This window comes from Artemia franciscana, chromosome 6, assembly GCF_032884065.1.
Source record: "Artemia franciscana chromosome 6, ASM3288406v1, whole genome shotgun sequence".
Taxonomy (NCBI): Eukaryota; Metazoa; Arthropoda; class Branchiopoda; order Anostraca; family Artemiidae; genus Artemia; species Artemia franciscana.
Genome location: NC_088868.1, coordinates 16,848,737 through 16,872,721, shown reverse-complemented (window position 1 = coordinate 16,872,721; position 23,985 = coordinate 16,848,737). Strand labels below are relative to the sequence as shown.

At 34.8% G+C, this 23,985-nt stretch overlaps 2 protein-coding genes across 3 annotated transcripts in view; one reads left to right on the top strand and one right to left on the bottom strand.

Annotated features, from left to right (window-relative positions):
- LOC136028113 (GTP-binding protein RAD-like) overlaps window positions 1-2,487 on the bottom strand; it is a 196,796-nt gene extending 194,309 nt beyond the window's left edge. Inside the window, exon 1 of the mRNA XM_065705750.1 lies at window positions 2,420-2,487. The gene's annotated coding sequence lies outside the window, so the exon portion shown is untranslated. The remainder of the gene's footprint in view (window positions 1-2,419) is intronic.
- Window positions 1-23,985, top strand: part of LOC136028117 (uncharacterized) — a 37,471-nt gene that overhangs the window by 1,461 nt on the left and 12,025 nt on the right. For both annotated transcript variants that reach the window (XM_065705759.1, XM_065705760.1), the window contains exons 2-4: window positions 11,402-11,562; window positions 16,872-16,971; window positions 21,971-22,114. In XM_065705759.1, the coding sequence (XP_065561831.1) occupies window positions 11,484-11,562; window positions 16,872-16,971; window positions 21,971-22,114 (323 nt within the window). In that variant the 5' untranslated portion in view covers window positions 11,402-11,483. The remainder of the gene's footprint in view (window positions 1-11,401; window positions 11,563-16,871; window positions 16,972-21,970; window positions 22,115-23,985) is intronic.

Below are 23,985 nucleotides of genomic sequence, written 5' to 3'. Positions count from 1 at the left end.
ACATTATTGAATTCAGATCTGTTGACATTGGGGGAGATGGAGGGGGAAATTGGAAATCTTGGAAAATGCTTAGGGTGGAGGAATCAGGATGAAGCTTGGTGGGTAGAATAAGCAAATGTCATAGATACATGACTGACATAACCATAATGGATTTGCTCTCTTTGGGGGAGTTAGGGGGGTGGGGTTCAGTGCTTTGGCAAGTTTGGTGCTTCAGAAAATGAAGCATGAAAATTGCTTTCAATGAAAATCAGGATGATGAAAATTGGTAGGTATGTCAAGTAGCTGCAAAAATTGACTTGTTAAAGTTGTTTTCCCTGATTTGACTATCTGGGGTGCTAAAGGGAGAGGAAAAATTAGAAAAAATGAGGTATTTATAACTTACAAGTGGGTGATTGGATCTTAATGAATTTTGATATTTAGAAGGACATCAAGACTCAGAGCTCTTATTTTAAATCCTGACTGGCATTAAGCCTCTGATTTTCCTTTTAAATGAATCTATTGATTCTTAGAATTTTTTTATAGCTCATACCATATGAACTCTTGGCTCTTCTGGCCTTGTCACAAGTGCCATATGAGCTCTTAGCTCTTGTTCTTTTTTCAAAATTTAGGACATGTATATGTGTATCTTTAACATCTTATAAGTTGGGATTGAGCAAAGTTTTGAAGCTGAAAATAATTTTGTTGTGCTTCATTTCAGCAGATGTATTTTGCATCGTTTGCCTTTTATAACACACTTATTTTTAAAGGGCATCAAAGGTCAGGACCCTTTGGAGAGAGAAGGAGTAGAGGTAGGTACCTCAAAAAACCTTCCCAGGACATACTTTAGCCTGCAGACCTAACCCTGAAAGGGTAAAATTCTTGTTTGTTGACTTGTTGCTATCTTGGAAAGCTGTTGGGTTAGAGAATTGGGAACTGAGTCCTTAATTTTAGTTCTATGTATGATTAAATAGTGAATAGTAATGGAATATAGTAGCTTAAAAAAACAGTGAAAAGTTAACTTTTTCTAGGATAAGCAAGGATTTACACTTAAAATAGGAATATAGGATCAAATTTTACCAAAATATAAGCTTTAATGCACAAAAAGCTGCATTATATAGAGGATGGGGTATAGTTAGGGACCTTAAAATACTTTCCTGGGATGTACTTTTTTCTGTAGACCTACCCCTGAAAGTTTCAATTCCCTAACCCAACAACTTTCCAAGATAGTAACAAGTCAATAAGCTAGGATTTTGCCCTACCTCTATAGTCAGAATTGCATTCTGAATTCAAATTTTACATTGTGTTGGAAATTAACATTACCTCCATTATGAGAGTTGGGAGTAAAGCTCAAACTTACCTTGATAGTCAGAATTACATCCTGAATCCTAATTTAACATTCGTTTGCATCAGAAATAAACTCTAATCCTAACCATAAAGAGGAGCAGGGGTAAAGTTCATCTCCAACACAAATGAATGTCAAATTTTGATTCAGGATGCAATTCTGACTATAGAGGTAAATTTGTTTCTTAGCTATCTGAATACTCTGTTAACCAAAATGTTTACCCATTAAGGGGCCTGGGGGTGAAGTATAGTAGAGCTGTAGTCAAAGAGTTTGAAATACAATTATTCTGCACATTATGAAGTAAGAATTATTTTCTTAATATCTTTCCTTCTCTATAGCTTCTAATCTAGACCTTTATCCCCTTTATTGGTTGAAACATTGCACCAGAAAATTGAGTAATTTTTCCAGGCTGTTGAAAAGACATGTAATGCAAGAAAAAATTATTTTACACAATTTGCTATTTTTGGTATAAAGTTAGGCTGCAGTTCCAGGATAAAATTAGATAGAATAAAGAAACATCTTGTTAGATAATCCATCAAACACTTTGCCAAATATAATGAGCAGCAAAATCCTAGCCTATGTTTAGTGGCTTCTTGTTATCTTGAAAAGTTTTTTGGTCAGCTAAATGAAACTTTCAGGAATAGATCTGGCACTAAAAACATAACCTAGGATGATATTGCCAAGCTACTATGTCTACCTCTTTCTGATTTCTAGGTCTTAGCAATTACACACATAACATGTCTGTTTATATCCAGATTCTGAAAGAAAAAATTATACCTTTATTTTTCAGTTTGCAATGTCTTGTTAATTGGATTTAGTTTTAAAAAAAATTAAATTCTTGCTATCTTGATAGAATTTCAAGCCATAACAGGGGTTTTTCCTAAACTCAAGAAATAGATTTACAGAATTTTAAAATCTTATAAATCAGGATTAAGCAAAGATATTGGCCTCAAAACATTTTTATTGCAACTTTTTTGAGCAGGAGATCTATTTTGTGAAGTTTCACTTTTAGAACACAGAGATTGTTAAAGACCATCTCAAAGTTCAGCACCCTCCTGAGGGAGAAGGAGTAGAGTATAGATGTTTCAACACAACTACCCAGGACACCATTAAGGCCCTTGATACATTTGAGTATTGCACTTCCAACAGTTCCTCTAGAATTTTCAAGGCAGTATATTTTGGGCTGTCAGCAGTGTTGTCAGTAAAGAAGCAAAAAAAGCCAAATAATGTTGACAGAAAGACCAGCTAAATGAAAACAATTATCACTACAAAGATCAGGTTGTATAACCAAATTAATGCCAGATTCATCTGTTTTAAACTGTGTCAAGTGGCTCTGTATATCACAAGCAGATATGCCAATAGCAAAGTAGAACTTCATTAATAAGTTGGGCAATAGAAAAGAGTTTCATTGTGTGAAAATGACCCACTGGTCCAACAGGGTAAAACAAAGAGACTACAAACTTGTACTGAAGAGAACTTAAGCAAAATGTGCACTGTCCAGCAAATACAGACTGAAGTTGAGAAGTTATGGGCTGAAGTTACTTGTTTGAAGCAGCAGTTTCCAACTAAAAAAGATCTTGCTAAATAAGGCAATGAGAAATTCGTTGAGTCTATGAGAAAAGATAGAGACCGTCAACAAAGGAAGGACAATGTGATGGCCTTTGTACAGCCATGATCAGCCATGTAAGGCTGACATAGTTTTCATCAAACACTTCCTCTTGCATGACTATTCAATTGACACCAAAGTTTTCAATGTACAGCAACTTAGGCCAAAGAACCCAATCACCAGTATTCCAGCAGGACCAGAACCAACTGTCCCAGAATTGTTCATAGTGGATAACCCTTCAATTGGATTTCAAATAGCTAAATAGTCTTTTGAAAGGTGTGAACTCAAAGATGCAGTACAGTTTTGTAAAGACAACTTGAAAGAGGATAGAAAAAAGCATAGAGCTCTAGTTACAGAGCTGTAAGACCAGATGTCTAAGGGCAAGAACAATCTTGTCATAAGAGGTGAAGAAATTGTCCAGAAAAACTTGGAGTCAATGGAGTAATTTGTAGTGATTCTCCATCTTCTTTTTACAATGTATTTAGTAAGCATAGTTTATCTTCTGAAAGTAAAAACTGCCCTTCTGTGAGTGTTGTTGATATAAATAATGGAATGCAAAGTGATTCAATATCTAGTTCGGAATCAGCAGTGTTTGTCACAGCTGGATCCATCTCAAGGACTAATAATATTTCATCCCATCTGTGTGAGTTTCTGTGTAGTGACAACAGTATTTCAGAACTAAGTGGAGCAGATGAGGATGAAAAAGATTATATACAAAAAAGAAGGAGTTTCTATTCAGTTAACTAACTGAAGGAGAAGGAGTTTCTATTCAGATCAGTTAACCAATAAAATTGGGGAAGTAAAAGGCCTTGTTACAAATAAGCAATGATTTATTGATGTTAATAGAGTTGTGTCCCAAGAATAGTTATATTCAATTGGAGGATAGTCATATCTGTATTCCTGGATACAAGGTAATATCAAACTTGGGTTCAAGTAATTGCAGAAGCAGTATATTGGTAATAGTTAGAGCAGAATATGATGCTAAAGGGGTAGATACCCCCTATTAATGATTATGTTCAGTTGGTCTGCTTTGATATAAAGGTTCCACTTGACCCTGGTATTACAAGAATTGCTTGTATTTATAGAAGCCCTTCAGCTCCATCTAAAATTGTGACAGATTAAGCCATAGTAGATCATTTTTGAACAATCAGTGCATCACATAAAGGTAATTTGCTAATAGCCGGGGACTTAAATTTCCCACAAATATCATGGAAAGATGGGTTTGATTACCATGAAGATGGTGCAACACTACAACCATTTCTTGATTGTATATGTGACCTCTCTCTATATCAAGCTGTTGATAAACCAATAAGATATAGAATCTTCCAGAACCAGCCCTATTAGACCTTCTTTTCCTTAATAACAAAGACCTTTTGGAACATACTGGGTACTTACCCCACATTGGTAAGAGTGACCACATAGCATTACAATTCCATCAGGAGGGAACTGAAAATGGTGAACTGAAGTGTGATTTTACAGGGATCAGTAGAGGAGCAATCAGAAAATTTCGAATTAACTTTACTTAGAATCCAAGACAGCAACTCTTCTATGTCTTACAGGAGAAAGCCAAAGACTCTTTCATACATGACCAGGGAAATTAAGAAGCAACTCAGTAAAAAAAGAGATCTTGGAAAAAAATACAAAGCAACTGAGAGTCCAGACCAGCACAAGAAGTTCAAAAGAGCAAGAGATAAGTTGAGAAATTTAATCAGGTAACTTTATCAGAACCATGAAGCCACACTAGCTAGAGAATGCAAGTATAACTCAAAGAAATTTTGGTGAACAAGAGTGTGATTTTACAGGAATCAGTAGAGGAGCAATTGGAAAATTTCAAATTAACTTTACATAGAACCCAAGACAGCAACTCTTCTATATCTTACAGGAGAAAGCCAAAGACTCTTCCATACATGACCAAGGACATTAAGAAGCAACTCAATAAAAAAAAAAGAGATCTTGGAAAAAAATACAAAACAAATGAGAGTCCAGACCAGCACAAGAAGTTCAAAAAAGCTTGACTTTCCAAAAGCATTTGACAAAGTCCCACATCCACACTTGAACAAAAAACTTATCTCACGTGGAATTAATGCAGACTTTGTGGGCTAGATCTCAGCTTTTCTTATAGAAGACAGAGAGTGAGGATTTTTGCTAATAAAGGGGAATCAATCCTCTCTGAGAGATGTGGAGTCACCAGTGGTGTCCCATAGGGTAGTATCTTAGGACCTGCCCTGCTCAATATCTATGTAAATGATTTATTTCAATCAACTACAAATCATCTAACTCCTTATGCTGACAACTCAAGATTGTTTAGTGCAGTCAATCATGAGTCACTACAAGCAGATCTTGGGCATATTCAAAACTGGATTACAACATGGTACATGAGCTTCAATATTGACAAATGTAGCGTTATTCATTTTGGCAAGTCCAACCCAGGTTTCAAGTACACTATGTTCAATCCAGCTGTAAATAATATTCAAGAGGTGCAAAGTGTGGATGAAGAAGGGGATTTTGGAATCATTGTTGACAACCAGTGTAATATCCATTCAAACTACAAAAAGACTATATCTCAACCAAACTCTGTCCTAGCACTCTTAAAGAAAACTACATCCCATAGTTCTTTCTATATTTTTGTGAAGTTGTACAAGGCCCTTGTCAGACCAGTGCTTGATTTTGGAATGTGCATAGCATCATGATGATACTGGAGTGATGTACAGCTTCTGGAGGGAGTGCAAAGGAAAGCCACAAAGGCAGTATCTAAGATGAGAGAGAAGCCTGTTGATGAATGTTTAAAGGAGCTTCAATTATCTACACTGTTTTACCCACGACAAAGAGCTGATATGCTTATGACATATAAGCTTACTTCACAAGAAACCCCCCAATTCATTTGCCAATTTCCCAAAATATTAGCACTGCAGCAGGGGACTTTCAAAGAATTTGTTCAAGCCATCTGTCGAAACTCCACACTGACAACAGTTTTTCTCCTGCCATGTAGTATACCACTGGAATAGTCTCTCAAATAAAACAGTCCCAGTACCCAATGATGAAGTGTTCAAGAAGTCATTAGATGCTGAACAGAATGGTGTTCCCTGGAAGTATCAGTGGATGCATTTGATGTTTAATCATTCACATCCTCAATCATGGAGCAATTAATAGATCAAAATGAATCTTAATTTGCTCTGTAATGCAAATTGAGGTAATTAAGGTAAAAAAAAACATAATATTTTGCTGTATTTGTGCACAATCACACTCTTTTGTAAATAAATTAAAAGAAAAGAAAATGTATGACTTACCAAGCATCACCCCAAGCCAGCAGCCAAATGGAGAACTTACTGTAACAAATTACCCAGAATAATAATAAGAAAGAAACATACAAATAAAAAATAGTCAAGTGAAGCCATGGCAAACCTGACCAAGAGAATGAGTCAGAAGGATGACCATAGCTAAATATATAAAGAAAAAATGCTCAGAGTTTAGTTACCCCTGCAGTGTACCAACAGAAAGACCAAGATTAAGACCCAATCCATGCACATTCCAAAGTTTGGTTATGCAGTGCCTGAGTGAGAACCCCAATCTTCCCATATGGGTCAACACAAAATGATAGAAGCAGGCATAATTTGTTTGCTGAGTATCTTCATAATTTATCCCCATACCTCATAATTGATATACCCACAAGACACAGTTAATCTCACATTTCAACACTCTTGGACTTAGTATTTGTCCAACATGAGGAACAACTCCAAAGAATTGGCTATCTACCTCCTCTGGGAAAAAGTGACCACATTGTAAAAGAAGTAATTCCCTCTCATATGCCTTTCATAAGATAGCAAATGAGTTTACAAAAAGATCATTCTCTGATTGCAAGGCAGTGAGAAGAAAAAATAAGTGATGTTGATTAGAAACCATTGCTTCAGAGGAATATAGATGATCAATGTGATAACAATTGAGTTACAAAAGAAACATACATCAGCTATATTAATTGCAAAGACAAAGATGCTGCCGTATATCAAGGGTTCTCAAACTTTTAACCTTGATGTCCCCCTTTAAAAAAAACCATGTGAGTTTATTCCCCTCCACCAAATATAAATAGTAAAACTATCATTTGAAACAAGCTGGTTATGTTAAATGAAGCTGATTATTAAATAGAAAACACAGTTTCATATTTAACATTTAATATATCTACACGTGTAATTATTTAGAAATTGTGAAATAAAAGAATCCGAAAACTAAACCAAAAATTAATTTACGTTGTGCGTATATTTTTACAACACTGATGAGAGGCTTGCACTTTCTCCTTGACAAATTTTAAATATTTGGCTCTAATTTGTGATAATGCATACCTCAGGTCACTTTCAAGGTCCAGCCTTGTTCAGCACTTTGACTTCAACTAATTCTGAAAATCAAGATTCACAGATATATAAAGATAAAGACAGCAACAACAACTTCAAAGCTACCAAAGGAGTTTGGACATAAATAGGAAAATACCTTAACCAAAAACTTTCAACTCTCATGTTTTAAAATTCAATATTTACTTGAGAATCACATTTTAGGTCAATGGCCTGTTTCTGAGTAAGGTAGGGAATATATCAATGTCAATTTTTAATGGATTCTTTGTTAATTTAAACTCCCAGCTTTCTGAACTATTATTTGGGAAATAGTCTTCAATTTCGTTTTGCAATGATAATAAATGTTCTGCTATAAGTTCCTTCAAATCTTTTTCATGTGCAATGAGATTTTTTTTTTGTATCATCAAGAAGCCTGTTAAAATTTTGAATGAATTAAATGTTTGACTCTGAATTTTTAAGACAATGTTGCCAAAGAGCTACCTTCTTTGTGAGTTAAAAAATCGTTATTCTTGTGCTAAAACCCTTCTCTATTACGAAGTAAACAGATTAACCAAAAGTTCAAGCGGTGTCCATTTTTAACCAAAGCTCTCTTCTTTAACCTTGCATTTTTTATTACACTATTTTAAAAGAATTTGTCTGAACATAGGGTAGTGTAAAGCAAGGTCTGAGATAAATATAAAGAAGACACAATATTGTATGGTAGGCAATGTTACTTGATGTGCTGTGGTGAAACAGTTGAAGAAGTTGGTGGGCTCCTTTACTGATCAGTTTTGTATACGAGGATAGTGGCTGGAGCCCAGGGGTGTCGTTTGGGGGGAGGGGGGTTTCTCTCTATAATGTAGAGAGAAAAAATTAATATGTGTCCCATGTCCCTTGATTATCTGGATACAGACCCCTTTTGCCCTCTCCCAATAAAATGCTGGAGATTCACCCCTGTTAGGGCCTGACCAATAGATCAGCCGGCCAATATTATTAGGCTGATATGGGGGTCAATGTCATTATGGGATATCAGAAAAAAAAATCAGATATCAGCCAAATTTTTTTATGCACAGCATATCTAGAAAATGGCGCCAATTTCCTCAAGTAATTTTTTCTTGTCCACTCCTTGGGGATAGAGCCACCAGATAGGTCTGACCATGGTCGAGAGCAGCAGATGTGAGTCAAATGATGTCAAAGTATATTTGTTGTCAATACTTGTTAATACACAACATTTGAATGTATGGTGAGTTCAAGAGTGTACTACTTCTACCAAACATCTAAAAAGAACACAATAAACCATACATTTATGTTTAATGAATGTTCGCTTACATGGGTGAAGGATCCAAGATTCAATCAACTATAACCATGATATCCATTCAGTGGCACAGCTAAGGGGAGGGGTGTCATTAGGTAGAAGAAGGGGGAAATCTAAGGTATTGACATCAAATGCCAACACCTTGGAAAACTTAACTTATTTGTCAGCATACTGGACAATATTTCAACACATTCTTAAAATTCCTGCTTCAAACTTTAAAACCCTAGCTATATCCCTATATATAGTGTGCCTAGCATGGATTAGTTATTAAGAAATCATGTAATATGAATGTAAAGTTTTCATATTAATATGTGAATGATTAAAATTTTAATTCCAACTATAGAAGATTGGGTTTCGAATGATAAATTTCAATAAATATCTTACACTTCTTTCAATCAGATTTTCATGTATTTGTTTTTATGTAACTAAACCGACTTGAAATAGTTCTACTGTCTAGACTAGAAATTTATTTGGTTAATGGTTTTTCTAAATAAATCTTTTTTGCATTATTTGGAATCCACAGTGAATTATTGAGGCGGTTGTTTGGTGTGCAATAGATTAGGGGGAAACATGTGAGCGTGAATATGGGCAGAAATTGTAGGGTTAAACTTTAGGTTAGGTCTTTTCCCAGGGGGAAAATTTATGGGCAAATTATATCGGTATTCGTATCAGGCCCAAAAATCTATATTGTTTGGGCCCTAATAGTGGCATTAATTGATTTAGCAATGCATAGGAGGGCAAAGGGATTTTAGTAAGGTAAGAAAAAAGTTGGGTAACTGAGGCAAAAGAAGGGAAAGATATACTAGATGTTTTAAAACAAACTATTTAGGATTAATTTGAGGCTTGTAGCTTGGTTACCACTCTTTATAAGTGAAGGGGTTCAATCCCCTCAAGATGTACATCATGAAAGAGTAGTTTATGCAGCTTGGGCATATCCCTTGAATGGGAAGTGTTTTTATTCCTGGAATCAGGCATGTAGGCTATGCAAAAAATATTTAGGGGAAATAATAAAAAAAAAATACTTGACAATTTGAATAAGAAGTGTCTACAACAGTTCTGTTGAATGGCCCATAAAGGGATAAGAACAGAGCTTTGGATAGATTATATCAGACTCAGCACCCTAATGCCAATTTAGTAAGGAGCAAGGTCCCTTTAGTGCATTGTTTTGTTTTTTGTTTGCCTCTTCTTATTGAAGGGGTGGTTGTAGAAAAATTTATGACTGTTTTATAGCTTGACCATTGTCTACAGATAGGTTTTATAGGAGAAAAATACAGGGCTTATTCGAGGAGAGTTTTCCAATCAGCTTGTAACTTTTGGGGATTATTCCCTGGGTCAAAGAGGAGAGTAGTCTCACTTTTATTTAGAGTAGTTTCTGCTTGTTTTGAGTTGGACTAAATTTTTTATTTCATTCCCATTATATTAAGTCTCGTTTATTTATCCATAGTAATTTAGGTCTGTTTTAAGTTTTGAGTTTTTATATGACTTCATTTCTGCATGTTTCAAGTCTCAATTTCGGTCTTTACTTTTCTTTGAAGAACATTTTCTGGAATATTTTTTTTAAATCAACGAAAAATCTTAAGATCCTTATGAATTCCTTGGAATGACACCAAAACCAAGACTTTGAACATGATGAGATGGAGATAATGTGTTTGCTTTTATATATATCTGTGGTGGCCTAAGACTAATGAGTATGCAGTAGTAGTATCTATGCAATTAAATGAATTTGAGAAAGGAATTCTAGTAGTTCTATTGTTTTTGTGGATCCTTTCATTTTGCTTTTCAACCATCCAATGAATAGATGCTACCAGAAATCAATTTCAGTAGACAGAGAGCAGTTGGCAAATCCTAGTTCATTTTATCCCGAAACCCAGGTTAAGTAATATTGGCCACTATAAAGTGGGTCTCACCATAAGTTAATGGATTAATTTATCAACTCAAACCCATACAACACAATAATTAAGTGATAATAAACGCCAACAGAGAGCAGAGCTTATAACTGTGAACCATAACTAAAACTGTTAGACTGGATCTCCTCAGAATCTTCATTACCCAGATGTTTCCCAAAGATGTTTGCCAACCCCTTATAGAATAAGATTGAAAATTCATTGTATTGATTTTAGTTCTGTTTCATCGTTACACTCAAGAGGAATACAGTTACAAATGAGTGGGGGAGTAATTACAAATCAAGTGGGGGAGAGAAAAGAGTAATTAAGTGAAAATCTAGTCAATTACCTTTTCTATAGCAACAGTATAGACACAAGGGGGTGGAAGGAAATTAGGTTTCTCTGATCTTTTTGCTTTAAAATAACTATTGGCAATATTTTCATTTTGCTGACAGTTGGCTTAACCTGTCATAACAAGATCATGTGAAACGTTGCAATAACTTTACTCTTAAGCATGCCAGAGGTCAACCCAAGGAACTGTTGAAGCTTCTTTGCAACACAATGCCAGGAAATAACTTTTCTCAATAAATGACAGCAATCTTTCTGCTGCTGCAGATTTTCTTCTCTTAAACATTTCTTTCAAAAATTAATGGGACAAGAGAGCCTGGAGCTTTGATTTGGTGAATCCGTCGTCTCTGTTTATGTTGTAGTTACTCGTACAACTAGGGTAGAGTTTCTCAGATTTTTCAAGCAGCTCGTTTAGTCTCAAGTGTAAGTTGAGGTAAAGAACCTTCGTTATTATGCTATTGCAGTCTCGTAATTTCTTTGGTACTATTGGGCAATTTTTGCTGCCTAAGCGCTGTGTGGGGTTTAGTCTATTACCTGTGTGTCTACGAGGTGCAGTATATTAAATGTTTTGTATTTATTTATTTTTTTAAGTAAAGACCGTAATTTCAGGTAAATTTTAAACAAAAGGCAGTTCATGAAGTTTGAAATCCAACAAAAGAGAATATTTGGAAGATTTTAGCTATCAAGCAAAATGAATGTAGAGGGAGTCAATACACCTGTCAAAGATATGGAGGAAAAATTATCATTAAAAATAGAAGATGAGCTCACTGGTAGGTTCTTTTGCATTTTGTTCTCATCTGTGTATTTTGTCTTCTTCCTTTTTTTGTTTACTATTTAATTCTATATTTTTAATTGCATGGTGTCACATTCTTTTTTTCTCCTGTTTTACCAGATTGTCCAAATCGCAACATAAGAAATGGGCTTAGCTTGCATCATGGGAACTAAATATAGATGGCTGTTTTTGTTGTTGTTTTTTTTGTGCTCCGAAAACCCGTTGGTATAATTTCAGCAGATCTAAGATAGTACTTTAAAGGGAATATCAGATTCCATTACAACCTCTAAGCAAGAGATTTGGTGCTACTTAAAAGCTATAGGGCAATTCTAGAAATAGATCCATTGCTCTCTCTTTGGCATTCAATTCACTTATTTCGACTAGTGTTACAAAGACATACATGCAAACACTTGGTAAACTTTGACTATCTACAATTGAATATGCCCCACGCGAGGTACCTGAAGAACAGCTTTGTCAGATAGGGCAATTCCACTTGGAACAGTCTCCCAAGGGATATCATTCCTGGAAGTCGATGGTTGATTGGTCCAAGTGAAATTCAACGCACAGAATCCTAAAAAAAAGTAGCTAAGAAAAATCTGTCGTTTGATACCTTCCAAACTTTTAGCTTCCTGGTGCCCTGAAAGACGCAGTAAAATAGATTGATAGAGAAACAGGGTTTAGATGAGGTAGCCTACGGTTTTATTTTCCAAACTGGCAGATTATTGCACTGCATTAAACCCTTCAACCTTCAAACATTTCTTCTCAGGTATTTGAGCAGCAACCAAAAAAAAATCTCGAAGAATAGGGCAGTTTAAGCAAATATGTCCCCCATGGGTAGTTAAGCCCAATATATTAAAAGCAAATTGCTACTGTGTATTTTTCAATTTACTGAATTGATTTAGTTTTTCTGTACTCAAAAATAGTGGATGCCAGCCTACTTATTCATTATTTCCTAGATTTACTAATCTAGTGTGTGCTGAAAGGGTCTATTTGCATCTCTGCATTTGCTGCTAATGACAATAATCCTTGCAAATGTAGTTCTAAGATGATTCTAAGTGAAAGACTGAATGAGGGCTATCTTTATAAATTTAATATTATTCGGTAAAATTTTCATAGTTTAAGGGCTTATGAAAATATTCTGCATTTACTTGCTAAATATGTAATATCGTTTTGGCTAATGGCGTGAGGTAGGCAATCTTAAGTGCATTACTCATAATTATTTGGATGAATACTGACGGAAATCACACTACCTTTCCATCATGCAAAACAAGAAAAGATATTTAGGAAATTTGTGGACAGTGAATGCAACCTAATCAGATATTTCGGCTACTATATACAACAGCTGTCATGAGCGAAATACAGTGCAAAACAAATGAAAGAAAATAAACTTACTCATAAAATCTCAATCTAAGACTGAAATCATAAAATGAATTTCGAAAGAGTCCCAGCTTCCTGACAAAACTGACAAAATAGCGTTTTTCTTTTATACTGCTTGAATTGATTAAAATTGGAAAACATTCCTTACTGCAATATTTGCCTTTTTTTTAAATTGCTAATCTTTGATTCCTTCTGGAAACTCACTTCGATTAACCCCTAACTTGCTAACTCTGTACTAAATCATTTTTTGTAATTAATTTTGGGTACATAGGGTCCAGTGTGTACCCTAGTCTCTATTTTGGTATGTATTATTATTTAAATTTATTTGATTTATATTGTTTCACGGACAATTTGTTTATTCCTGGATAATTGTTAATTAGAATTGTATCATCCAATAGTACAGAATGATTGTGGTTATCGAAGACGTGGTTACTAAAAGCTAAATTAAAAAATGTTGAACTATTATCAAAAATTAATGCTTTTGCTTTACTTTCTTTGTGCTGCTGTAACCATGTTCCTAAGTTATAGTAAATTCTGCCAAAGTAATAATTTCCATAGCTAGTCGGTATTTGATATACCTCTGTTTGGCGACTAACTGAGTTTTATCATTGCTAGAATTGAGAAGATTCATAACAGTTTAATTGGTTTTGAAAAAAAAAACGATAAATTATTTTTTAAACAAACCTTTTTCGGTTTTGAAGTAATTTTTTAAATCTAAAGGAGGTAAACTGTGTAATGTAAACTGCATAAACTCTGCTTTAATAGAGTGTCTTTTCAGTTGACGATTTGAATAAACCGAAAAACATGGTTTACCTCCCTTGCATTCTAAAAAATACTTGAAAAAATGAAAAAAAGTTTGTTTAGAAAATAATTGATCTGTTCTCATAAATGGTTTGAATTAAAAGTTTCTGAACATCGCTAGGCACTTCCCCTTTTTTGGAAATCATTTCATAGTCTTCAGTCCGTTCCTATCTTTAACTGGGACAAATATAGATTCACTAATCTCTCTCGATTTTTTAACATGCCAGTACAATATCTTACTATTTTATCGTCTGGCTGCATTTTTCAGATTACCGGCAATTTTATCTCTGGCCACCTCTTCACACCTCCTTTGGGATATGATTTTCTAAAACGCCTAAGAAGTCCAGTTCGAAGCGTCTGAATTCGTCAGTCAAAACTTTTGTACGATAGTTGTTTTTTTTTTTTACGTTGCAGCGTTCTAAGTTGCAATTTTCTTATCATTTGAATCATTGAAATCGCTTTTCCTCAGAAAAAGTGGTAGGCTCAAGGTCTACTGGATGGAGTCTACATTCCTGGCGGATTTTTGAACAGCAACAGTAGTTTATACTTGAAAATCAAATTAACTTATTGATACACTCCTAAATTACAGATAGGTTCCACCAGTGCAGGTCGGGGACTGATACATTTTTTCAAGTCAACATAAAGCACTTAAACCAGCTTGGAACCGGACAGCAAGAATTCCCTGGGACTTTCAGTTGAACGGAGGCTTTGTGCAATTCTGGGCCCATCTTGGTCACAAAATGGTTATCCTAGCTAGATGATACTCTTCTATTAACAAGAGTCGACGTCTCGTTCTAGTAATCTCAAGTCTATTACCTTGGACCCACTCATTATATTTTCATATCAAAATATCTTTTGCCATTTTGAAATGGTATATTAAATCTTGCCCCAAAAAGTGCCTCGGTTTTAAATAAGATCAAAAAGAAAGTCCAGGTTCTGGAGATCTGGAACAAAACTGGGTATCTTCAGTCTTCCGAAAACAGAAGTCTAAAGTCTCCCATCTTAAGAACCGAGAAAACTCATACTTTTTCCTTTTACGTGCGTTTCAAGCATCAATTCAGTTATATTTTAGATCCAATATAACAATGAAAGGGATTTAATAACTCCAACTTTCAGCAGAGAGACAATTTTTGTGCTCTTCACTCCTAATTTCTTTCAAGCTGTTGCAAATAGTGTATTCCAAGTCTATTAGTCAATTTTTACCTATATTTTTTCTTCCAAAAACAAGCTAAACTTAATTTTAAACAGTTATTCTGATGGGACTCACGAGCAAACTCGAAACTCAAAACGAGATAAAATTATCGGCTCCCCATCAATGCAGCTTAAATGCTCAAAACTAGTGCGAATAAACCAACTGATGAAACTTCTCTATGTTTATTAGGGCTATAAAAAACAAGAGCTTTAATGAAAACACTGCCCACGCCTAAGAAACAAGAACTCCTTTTCAGGAGCTGAAGGGTCAAGTCATTAAGCAGCCTGCAGAAAGTAACAGTAATCTATGATGCTATCAATAGTTTTTCATCAGCCACGATATCGGCAATAGTTAGTATACAATTTGAATCCTCTTAAAATCTCAAACAAACAAAAATGTTATCTAATAACCGGAAAACCATTAAACAACGTACAAAAATAACAGACTGATTTATAAGGCAACTTCTTATGTTATTGGTCTCAACAGCCGTAACACCAATAGCTAGTAATCTAAAATTTAAATTGTTGAAACGCACTTCGATATTGCTCAAAATCAAAAACTGATATATCTTAACATAAAATTTGGACATCTACTTCTTTCTGTCTAAAGAACAGAGAATTACAAGTTATGGTGTGAATTCTGAAGTTACTCCATGGTCCTGACACTAGCAAAACGGCTTCACTTTCGACTTGTCAAACCTTCGTGGCTAAGAATATGTTGGAAATACAGCAAATTACAGTTGGAATGCAGCTTTAGGGCCAGTTTTAGGACGCTACGCCAACCCTACTTTTGTTTTTCATTTTGTACATTCAGGTTGTCACGCTAGTTTCATGTGTAAATTAAATAAAATCTAGCGAAAATAATTGTTAAAGCTAGTAATGGGGCTGAAATAGGGAAATGTTCGTGGCCCCAAAACAATTCCACCATGACGTTTTAATTTTAACACAAATTAAATCGTATCTTCGAAATATGTTTATTTTGGAAATGTATCCATTCTTATGACTTTTGCTAGTTATTGATGGAAGACAAAAAAAAGTCGAATGGTATAAATAGTTAATTGCTTTTCTTTGTAATTGGGGCCAGACCTGTCTAAATTACCGTAAAATTTAGGCATTTGCTAGGTTTCGTAATAAAAAGACGATTCAATGCTGTCTGTGTTGTTTAAAGTACAAGGCTGGATTGAATTTTTTTTTAGCAATTGGAACTTTAGTTACTTGTAGCTATAAGTTTTGATGAGGAAGCAACTATCGCGTAGCTTGAAAAATAAAATTTATCAGCTTAAGGCTAATACTCAACTGAATCTTCTTGAGTCCTTTTTCGTTATTTCTTTAAACTGGACATCTAAATTTATTTTTGTAGACAGATGGGAAAATGCCAGGTCTACAAGCAAAAACTTTATTTTTGGAGGGGTTGAATTTTGCAAAACATTGGAAAATTGGCAAAATAGAAAGACAAGTCAGTGGGCAAATATGTACATTTTGTGGTGATTCAAGGTTGAAGGAGTCTCCGTATACGTGCTAGTATGCCACTGTCTGTAAAAATGTTGGAATATTGGGTGAACTAAAAAGAAGTATCAATAGTGACAAAGTGGATAGAGTTCAACAGAGGCAAACTAACACAATGAACTGGGTGAATACCCTTTTGAACATTCAGAAATCTGGATAATCTTAAACAATCGTGATATAGCTAGATTAAAAAATATATATAAGAAATGCTTCTGTCCGTAAACAGCCGATTTTTTTAAGAAGAAGAAAATGCGGGCTTAAGAAAAGAGTAGATTAAGTAAAAAAAAAAAATATGTATTTTGTGTCATTAACCACCTGTAATGTCAATAAGAGATGGTTGTCCTTTAAGGTCATCCTTCAGTGATATCTCTTTAAATTTAGTACTATTTTTCGCCTATATCAGCGATCCGTTACTAGATGCATATTTTTCAGACTCGAAACCTAATGATAACAATGATTCCTGGTATGAGTTATCACTTCATGATGACGATGGGTTCAATCTCATTGATGACACGGAATCACTTAAAGCCAGGTAGTTTTAAATTGTTTTTATTACCAATCTTCAGTTGCCTTTCACTTGTGTCAGTATTATTAGGCATGTGCTAGGTCGTTGTTGAAAATTATACTCTTTGGCATGCCACTGCTCAAAATTTATTGTATTTCTCAATTACGAATGTCTGAATTTGTTTTCTGAGAATACGCAATTTTTCACAATTTAAATGGTGAAATTTGACTAAAAGTATTTTTAGTACCCTACTATTTCGAATTTTTTGTTTCAGGTAAATGCCAAGTCTGATTTAGCCCCTTTTTCCACTATCTAATTTATTCCACATATTGAAATCAGTTCAAACCTGACAGATAAAAATAAATTATTGTATCAAGAATGATCATTTAATATTTGGGCCTATATTTAAAACAACTTGTGAAACAGCTAAAAATTGAAAGGCTCTGACTTCTTGTTTTCATTGTTATTGCTTGATAGTCTATCCAATACATTTAACTAGGGCAATGAATTGCAGCTATCAGATTCTAGAAATTTCATTGACACTAGAAATTAATTCTAATCCGTTTAGAACGAGAAAGAAGAGCCGCGTAATCCTGGGATCAAGGCTCATCCTAACCTGTAATCATGGAAAAGTGCACGAATGAAAATTAGAACACTTGGATTCAAACTAGTATGACTCGGTAAAAATAAAGAAATATGGGTTCGGCAATGTACTATTTGATTGACTCCAGTTCACGACCCAATGATTTAAACTTGGGAGGCTGTGAATCGTTGAGGCCTGTTGTAAAAAAAAATAATAATAAAAAATAGATGGATTTAAGCTAACTCAAAAGCCCACGGAATGTCCCTATGATTCGATTGCCAAGAAGATAAAGCTGGAAATAGAATTTTAATCAGAAAGATTGTGCTTCGATTGCTGGCAATCAGTATGCTGCTTCGCCTGGAAATGAAGCTCTGGGCTGATAGTGGATAAAAAGACGTTTTTTGTCTTTTGAGTACGAGGACTTTGAAATAAGAACCAACAAATAATATTAAGAAGCTTGGTTTGAAAGGAATGGAGATCGTTCAAATTTGCAGTATGTTTATGGGGATCATGCTGTGAATACAACTTGTGTTTTAAATGAATTGAAAGAATTGAAGATCGTTGGGAAGCTGCTAAAGATAAAGAGGGTCGTGGAAGATGGACAACCTCGGAAACTTTTGAAAACATTAATGTTATTAGGAGCCTAGTCGAAAAAAATTGGATATTAACAGTTTATCAAATAGCTCAAACTATCTGCATATCGGTTGACTCAGATCTTTCAATTGCAAGACGATTTAGGTGTCTGTAAGCTTTCGGCGCGATGGTCAGAAATAAGTCACTCAAGATCATGAATATGATTTTTGAAAAAGGGGAAGTACCCAGCGATTTTAGAAAAACCCTAATTAAACCACTGTATAAGAAAGGTCATAAGAGTGAGTAAGGTAATTATCGAATCATTAGTCTGGTCTCTGTAGGTAGTAAATTACTAAGTAATATGACACTTTTTAGACTGAGAGATTCTGAAGACAAAGTTATAATAGAAGAACAATGCGATTTTAGAAAAGGTGAGGATGTGTCGACCAAATTTTTACTCTTAGGTTAATAATTGAGAAATGCCTGAGTTGTAAAACACCTTTGGTCCTCAGTTTTATAGATTATGAGCTAGCGTTCAATTCTGTTGATAGAAGAGCTTTATCAAAGGTCATTAAAGTGATTAGTGCTATATACGAGAATAACAATGCTGCGGTTAAGGTAGGAAATGAGGTTAGCAGCTGGTTTTGTATTGAATCAAGAGCTAAGCAGGGTTGTGTTCTATCCCCCTTTATATGGGTCATTTGGATGGATTTTGTCTTAAGGAGTATAGGAAAGGCAGTGGGAGACCACGGATTCAAATAGTGAGGAAAAACTTTTCTGGACTTAGATTATGCTGATGGTTTAAGCATCCTAGATGAAAGTGTGAGCAAAATGAATGAAATTTTAGAGGTCTTGCGAGTTCAGGGAGCTAAAATAGGTTTAAAAGTTAATGTTAAGATAACTAAGTTGATAAGGGTAGGAATAAGTAAAGATAAAAAGGTGACGTTGGGTTAGTAAAGACGGTGGGAGTGATGAAGATGTCAAAAATAGAATAGCGAAGGCTCGGGGTGTTTTTTCACAGTTAAAAAAAGTTTGAAAGAATAGGAAGATAAGTCTGCAAACCAAGACTAGAATTATGGAAGCTACAGTGATGACAGTGGTCAAATATGGCTCTGAAGCATGGGCGCTTCGAAAAGCAGATGCAAATTTACTAGGTGTTTTCCAGAAAAACTGCCTACGGATTGGGTACTCGGCTAACTGAACGTATTTCAAACAGTAGCCTTTACTTAAAGTGTGATTCAATTCCGCTTTCTAGGGCTATAATGAGAGAAAGGTTTAGATCGCTAGGGCACGTTTTACGGATGATAGATGACAGATTGCCGAAGTTTGTCCTTTTCGGCCAACCGTCAAGGACTAAACGGAAAGCAGGTCGTCTGCGGTTGGAGTGGGAGGATGTCATAAATATAGATTTAAAGGGAATGGGAACTTCCTGGGAGTGTGTAAATAGGGAAGCTTTAAATAGATTGGGATGGAGGAGCGCGCGTAGATGTGTTGACCTCAGGTGGCTTGGTGCTGCAGTGAGTTGTTAGTAGTAGTATTATTGGAGATAAAAGATGGCAACGGTAGTAAGGTCCTCAAACAAGACAGTAGTCAAAATAATTCCTGCGACGCAGATCATCTGGCCCTATTGAATTCAAATATGAAAGGTATGTCAGCAAGATAATGGAAATTTTTTCTGGGATTCAGAAGTAGTTACAGTAGAAGACTGTCACTGGAGCGTATTATGTAGAAGTTTTGAAAAATTGAGAGCAGAATTAGCTTAAAAAAAAGTGTCTAGGAATGGTCTGATGTGAAATTCTTTTTCGTTCCAGGAACAACAAAATTCTTTTTAAAAACTAACATTATAGCGCTTAAAAAACTGCACGAAAAAGCATTAGTTTATATTAATGTCTACCGAAACAAAACTGGTGACTTTTGTAAAGTATTTCCATATGGTATAGAAACATTAAAATGTCCAATGTGACTAACCGTTTAGACCCACAAAGCTAGAGAAGACAGGGAAAAAAATTTGTGATGACAAACTATTTTGTTAAAAATTGTTTTTGAAAATTCAAATTCAGAAAGTTTACTAACGTGTTCAATCTGTATTTACCTGTTTGTGCAATCCCAGTCTCAGAGATCAGTATTTCCCAACGTTGACACATTTGCTGCTAAAGATGAGTGCTGTTCATACAGAATAACCAGTTAGTATAGAATTTTTTTTTTACCCTCATTTAGCAGCAACGACTCATTTGAAAGTTCGTGAAATTATCCACGACAGTGCATACTTGTGCATCTGCTATTATGAAGGAGGGTCGATGAATCTTTCTTTGGGGGAGGGTGGAAGTAAAAGAAGAATTCCTCCCTCCCTCACCCCAGTCTCCGTTTATTTTGAGGAATACGTTTGAACTAAGGCTGTAAAATGAATGCTGTCAATACATTTGCTGCTAAAGATGTAAATTCATATGCTTCCTGTAAGGGGAGGGGTGGATTATCCGTAAAAAAATTGTTTCTAGAATTCCCATTGACAATGAGTAACCTTTGTCAATAAAACATTAGCTCTGAAAAACGAAGCTCTAATTGCAACATGTGCATCACGAAATCTGCTATTTCTGCTGACTCCTAATGTGTAAAACTCATTAAATGGAAATTTACTCTTCAAAGCCATTAGTATAGAAATATTTACATAATTTAAGAAAAAGATGTTTACCCCTCTTGTCTTCATATTTAGGATAGCCCTAGATATAAACCAATAGAAGTTAGGTTTATAAAACATAGACATATTAATTGGCATGCTCAAGATAACACTAAGAAGCACTAAAACTGAGCTGTTATAACTAATTGTTTTGCACCCAAAAATGCTTTCAATAAAGTACTGTAAAGTCATTTTCAAGTGTAAAAGGAAGACGGGAAGGATGTTGGAGGGAGTTATCCCCCCTCATGCATGATAATTTGTGTTCGTTTTGAACTTTTGTTGGAAAAAACCTTTTTTTCTAATTAATCAAAGGGATTTGACCAAAATACAGGATTGATAGTTGGAATTTTTTCTTAATCAACCTGTGAGTTGTAAAAGCTGTAATTTTATTTAATTCTTGTTTTGTCTCTAAAAGGTTTTTCATTTTCCCCCTCCCTTGTAAAATGTATAAAAGATAAGTTCCACTAGTGCAGGTCGGAGACTAGTACATGTTTTCAAGACAACATAAAGTGCTTAAACCAGCTTGGAACCGGACGGCGAGAAGTCTCTGGGACCTTCGGTTGAATGGAGGCTTTGTGCAATCCTGGGCCCATCTTGGTCACAAAATGGTTATCCACACTAGACGATGCTCTTCTATCAACAAGAGTCGACGTCTCACTAGTAATCTCAAGTCTATTACCTTGGACTTACTCGTTGTATTTTCTTGTCAAAATATATAATAGAGAAACTTTCCATTTCCTGTTGGGTACGATGACCTTTCCCACTTTCTTTTTTTGTTCTCCATCTCTCCTTTAGATGGCTTAAAATGTGTCACTATTGGACAGGGCCTTACACTCCTGGTGGACTTTTGAACAGCAACAGAAGTTTACACTTGAAAATCAGATTCACTTATTGACTTTTAAAAGGATTCTTAAGGACCATTTAGTTAAGAGTCAAACAGAATAGCATTTTATTTTTATTTTCCTTTTCTTCTGAGGAGTTGATGTCCCCTGAGTGTTTTTTGTATTCCCTTGTATCCCTGGCCATGGAGCCTTTCGAGGGGGAATAAAAGCATTGTCTTTTCATTCTGTATTTATTGACGAATAAAACTCTGATACACTCCGAAATTTCAGAAACTGCCCGGTTGAGAACTACTTTTACATTCCCTTTTTGCGTAATATTACATGTCATGGGTAAATATTTTTATTTATTTTTAGATCATCCAGTGTCTGCTCTAGTAAGCGATTTTCATCCAACTATGAAAAAGAAACGGATCCTACTATTATCAAACGGCGCCAAAAACAAATTGACTATGGTAAAAATACGTTGGGTTATCATCGATACAAGATGCTTGTCCCCAAGTAAGTCCGCGGCAAACAATCTATTAATTAACAGAGAGCTTAGACTTGGTTCCTCCAGGAATTGAACATTGTTTCCGTAATACTCTTCATTTGTCAGCCATCCATTCTTGATTAGGGTATTTTTATTTTATTTTTTCTATAAACTCGAGATGAGGGCTAAGAAAGAGTGTGTGTATGTGCATGTGTGGGGGGGGGGCTAAGTAAAATGTAAGACTTGATTCTTCTACTGAGCATTCTAAGGGACCACCAAAGATTTGTGTATCTAGAGTTAAGGCCATTGGCCCGAAGCTCGGTAGCATAACGATTGAACGGACCAGCAATGCCTAGTGAACATGCCACTTTGCTTGGGAGGCTCCTTCAATTTTTTTAATGAATTTTCGGTGTTTTAGATCAATAACAGTTGAAAAAATTGACATTCAAGAAGTATTGACGCAAAAGAAAAAATGGCAACACACTTTAGAATTCAACATTATAAAATTCCCAGACGGCCAAAAAAAGAAAAAAAAAATTGCAAAACTATGGATGTTGGAAATTAGTTTATTAAATATGTTAGCTGTGTGCGATTCGGTCCATTAATATCACCAATTTTAGTTCTCGAGGTAAAATTAAAGATCTGCTTTGGGAATCCTCGGGACTTTGAGGGATTATAATCCCCCATCGACCCAAAGTTTAGACATCTGTAATTCTTAAAAAGAAAAAAATCTTGTCCCATGATTCTTAAAAAACTCATGGAAATGTCTGTATCCCTCAAAAAGCACCCCCATTCCCCCAACAACAACAAAATCTTGAACATTCCTATTTCAAAGGGAAATCCATAAAATGCAAACATCACTAAGTTTACGAGTAGAAGTAATTAGCACAAACACATAACGCCTTTTGTTTAAAATTAATTGACTGTAGCTCAAATACGAGATATTTCTTTACTATGCAGCTTATGGAATATTATAATTCAATGCAAAAGCAAATTTTGTTTTATGGAAAATATTACAAATTAGGTTAATTTTGTTCTTGTACATTTTTTTTTCATGGTAATCCTTAATCCTTTTGTTTAATTTCGATTCTTTGATATTTATGGCATCTTTTCTTTATTTTATTATTTTTATTATTATTATGGTAGGGGAAATTCCTAAAGCACTCAAAATGTCAAAGAAAGTCTCTTTTTAAAAAACCTGTTTAATATGTAAATATTGTAAGGTTGGTTTACATAAATGTTTCGCGTCAGAGACAAATTAACAAAAAAAAAGTTTGCCAGTGATAGTAAAGGGTGAAATTGAAACTTAAAATGAACAAAAAATTAAAGCTTCTTTGTCTATGCGAAAACTATTTATAAGATTAATTCAAATAGATTGATTGTTTGTGGTTGCATTTACTTATAAAAATCAAACAAAACCAGTGCTTTACTGGAAAATACAAAACTCCGCGAAAAAAAGCAATAATAATACTTTATGAGCCCAAACTCAATTAGTTTGCTGAAAGTACAGATTAATTTATAAAGCTCTCAGCAGTCTTTTACCAGCTGTGAGATCGGCAAATTTCAGTATGCAAGTTAATTGTTCTTAAAAACTAAAGCAAAAAAAAAGTTATTAATGTCCGTAGGATGGATAACTTACTTTTATGATGCCAATTTTGAAGCTAGTCTGTAGTATTAGCGCTACTAAATTAAGATTCACTTTGGACTTGCCACTTTACTTAGCGTCACTACCAAATAGTTATGGAATATCCGTTTTAAAATTGAAAAGGGAGTCTTTCAGTTCGTAGCACAGGGCTCATTTTTTAGAAGTTATGCCAAATTAAGTGAATTCAACCAATAATTAAATTTAAAAAATAGCAAGTTTTTTTCAATTTAAAGTAAGGACCAACAGTAAAACTTA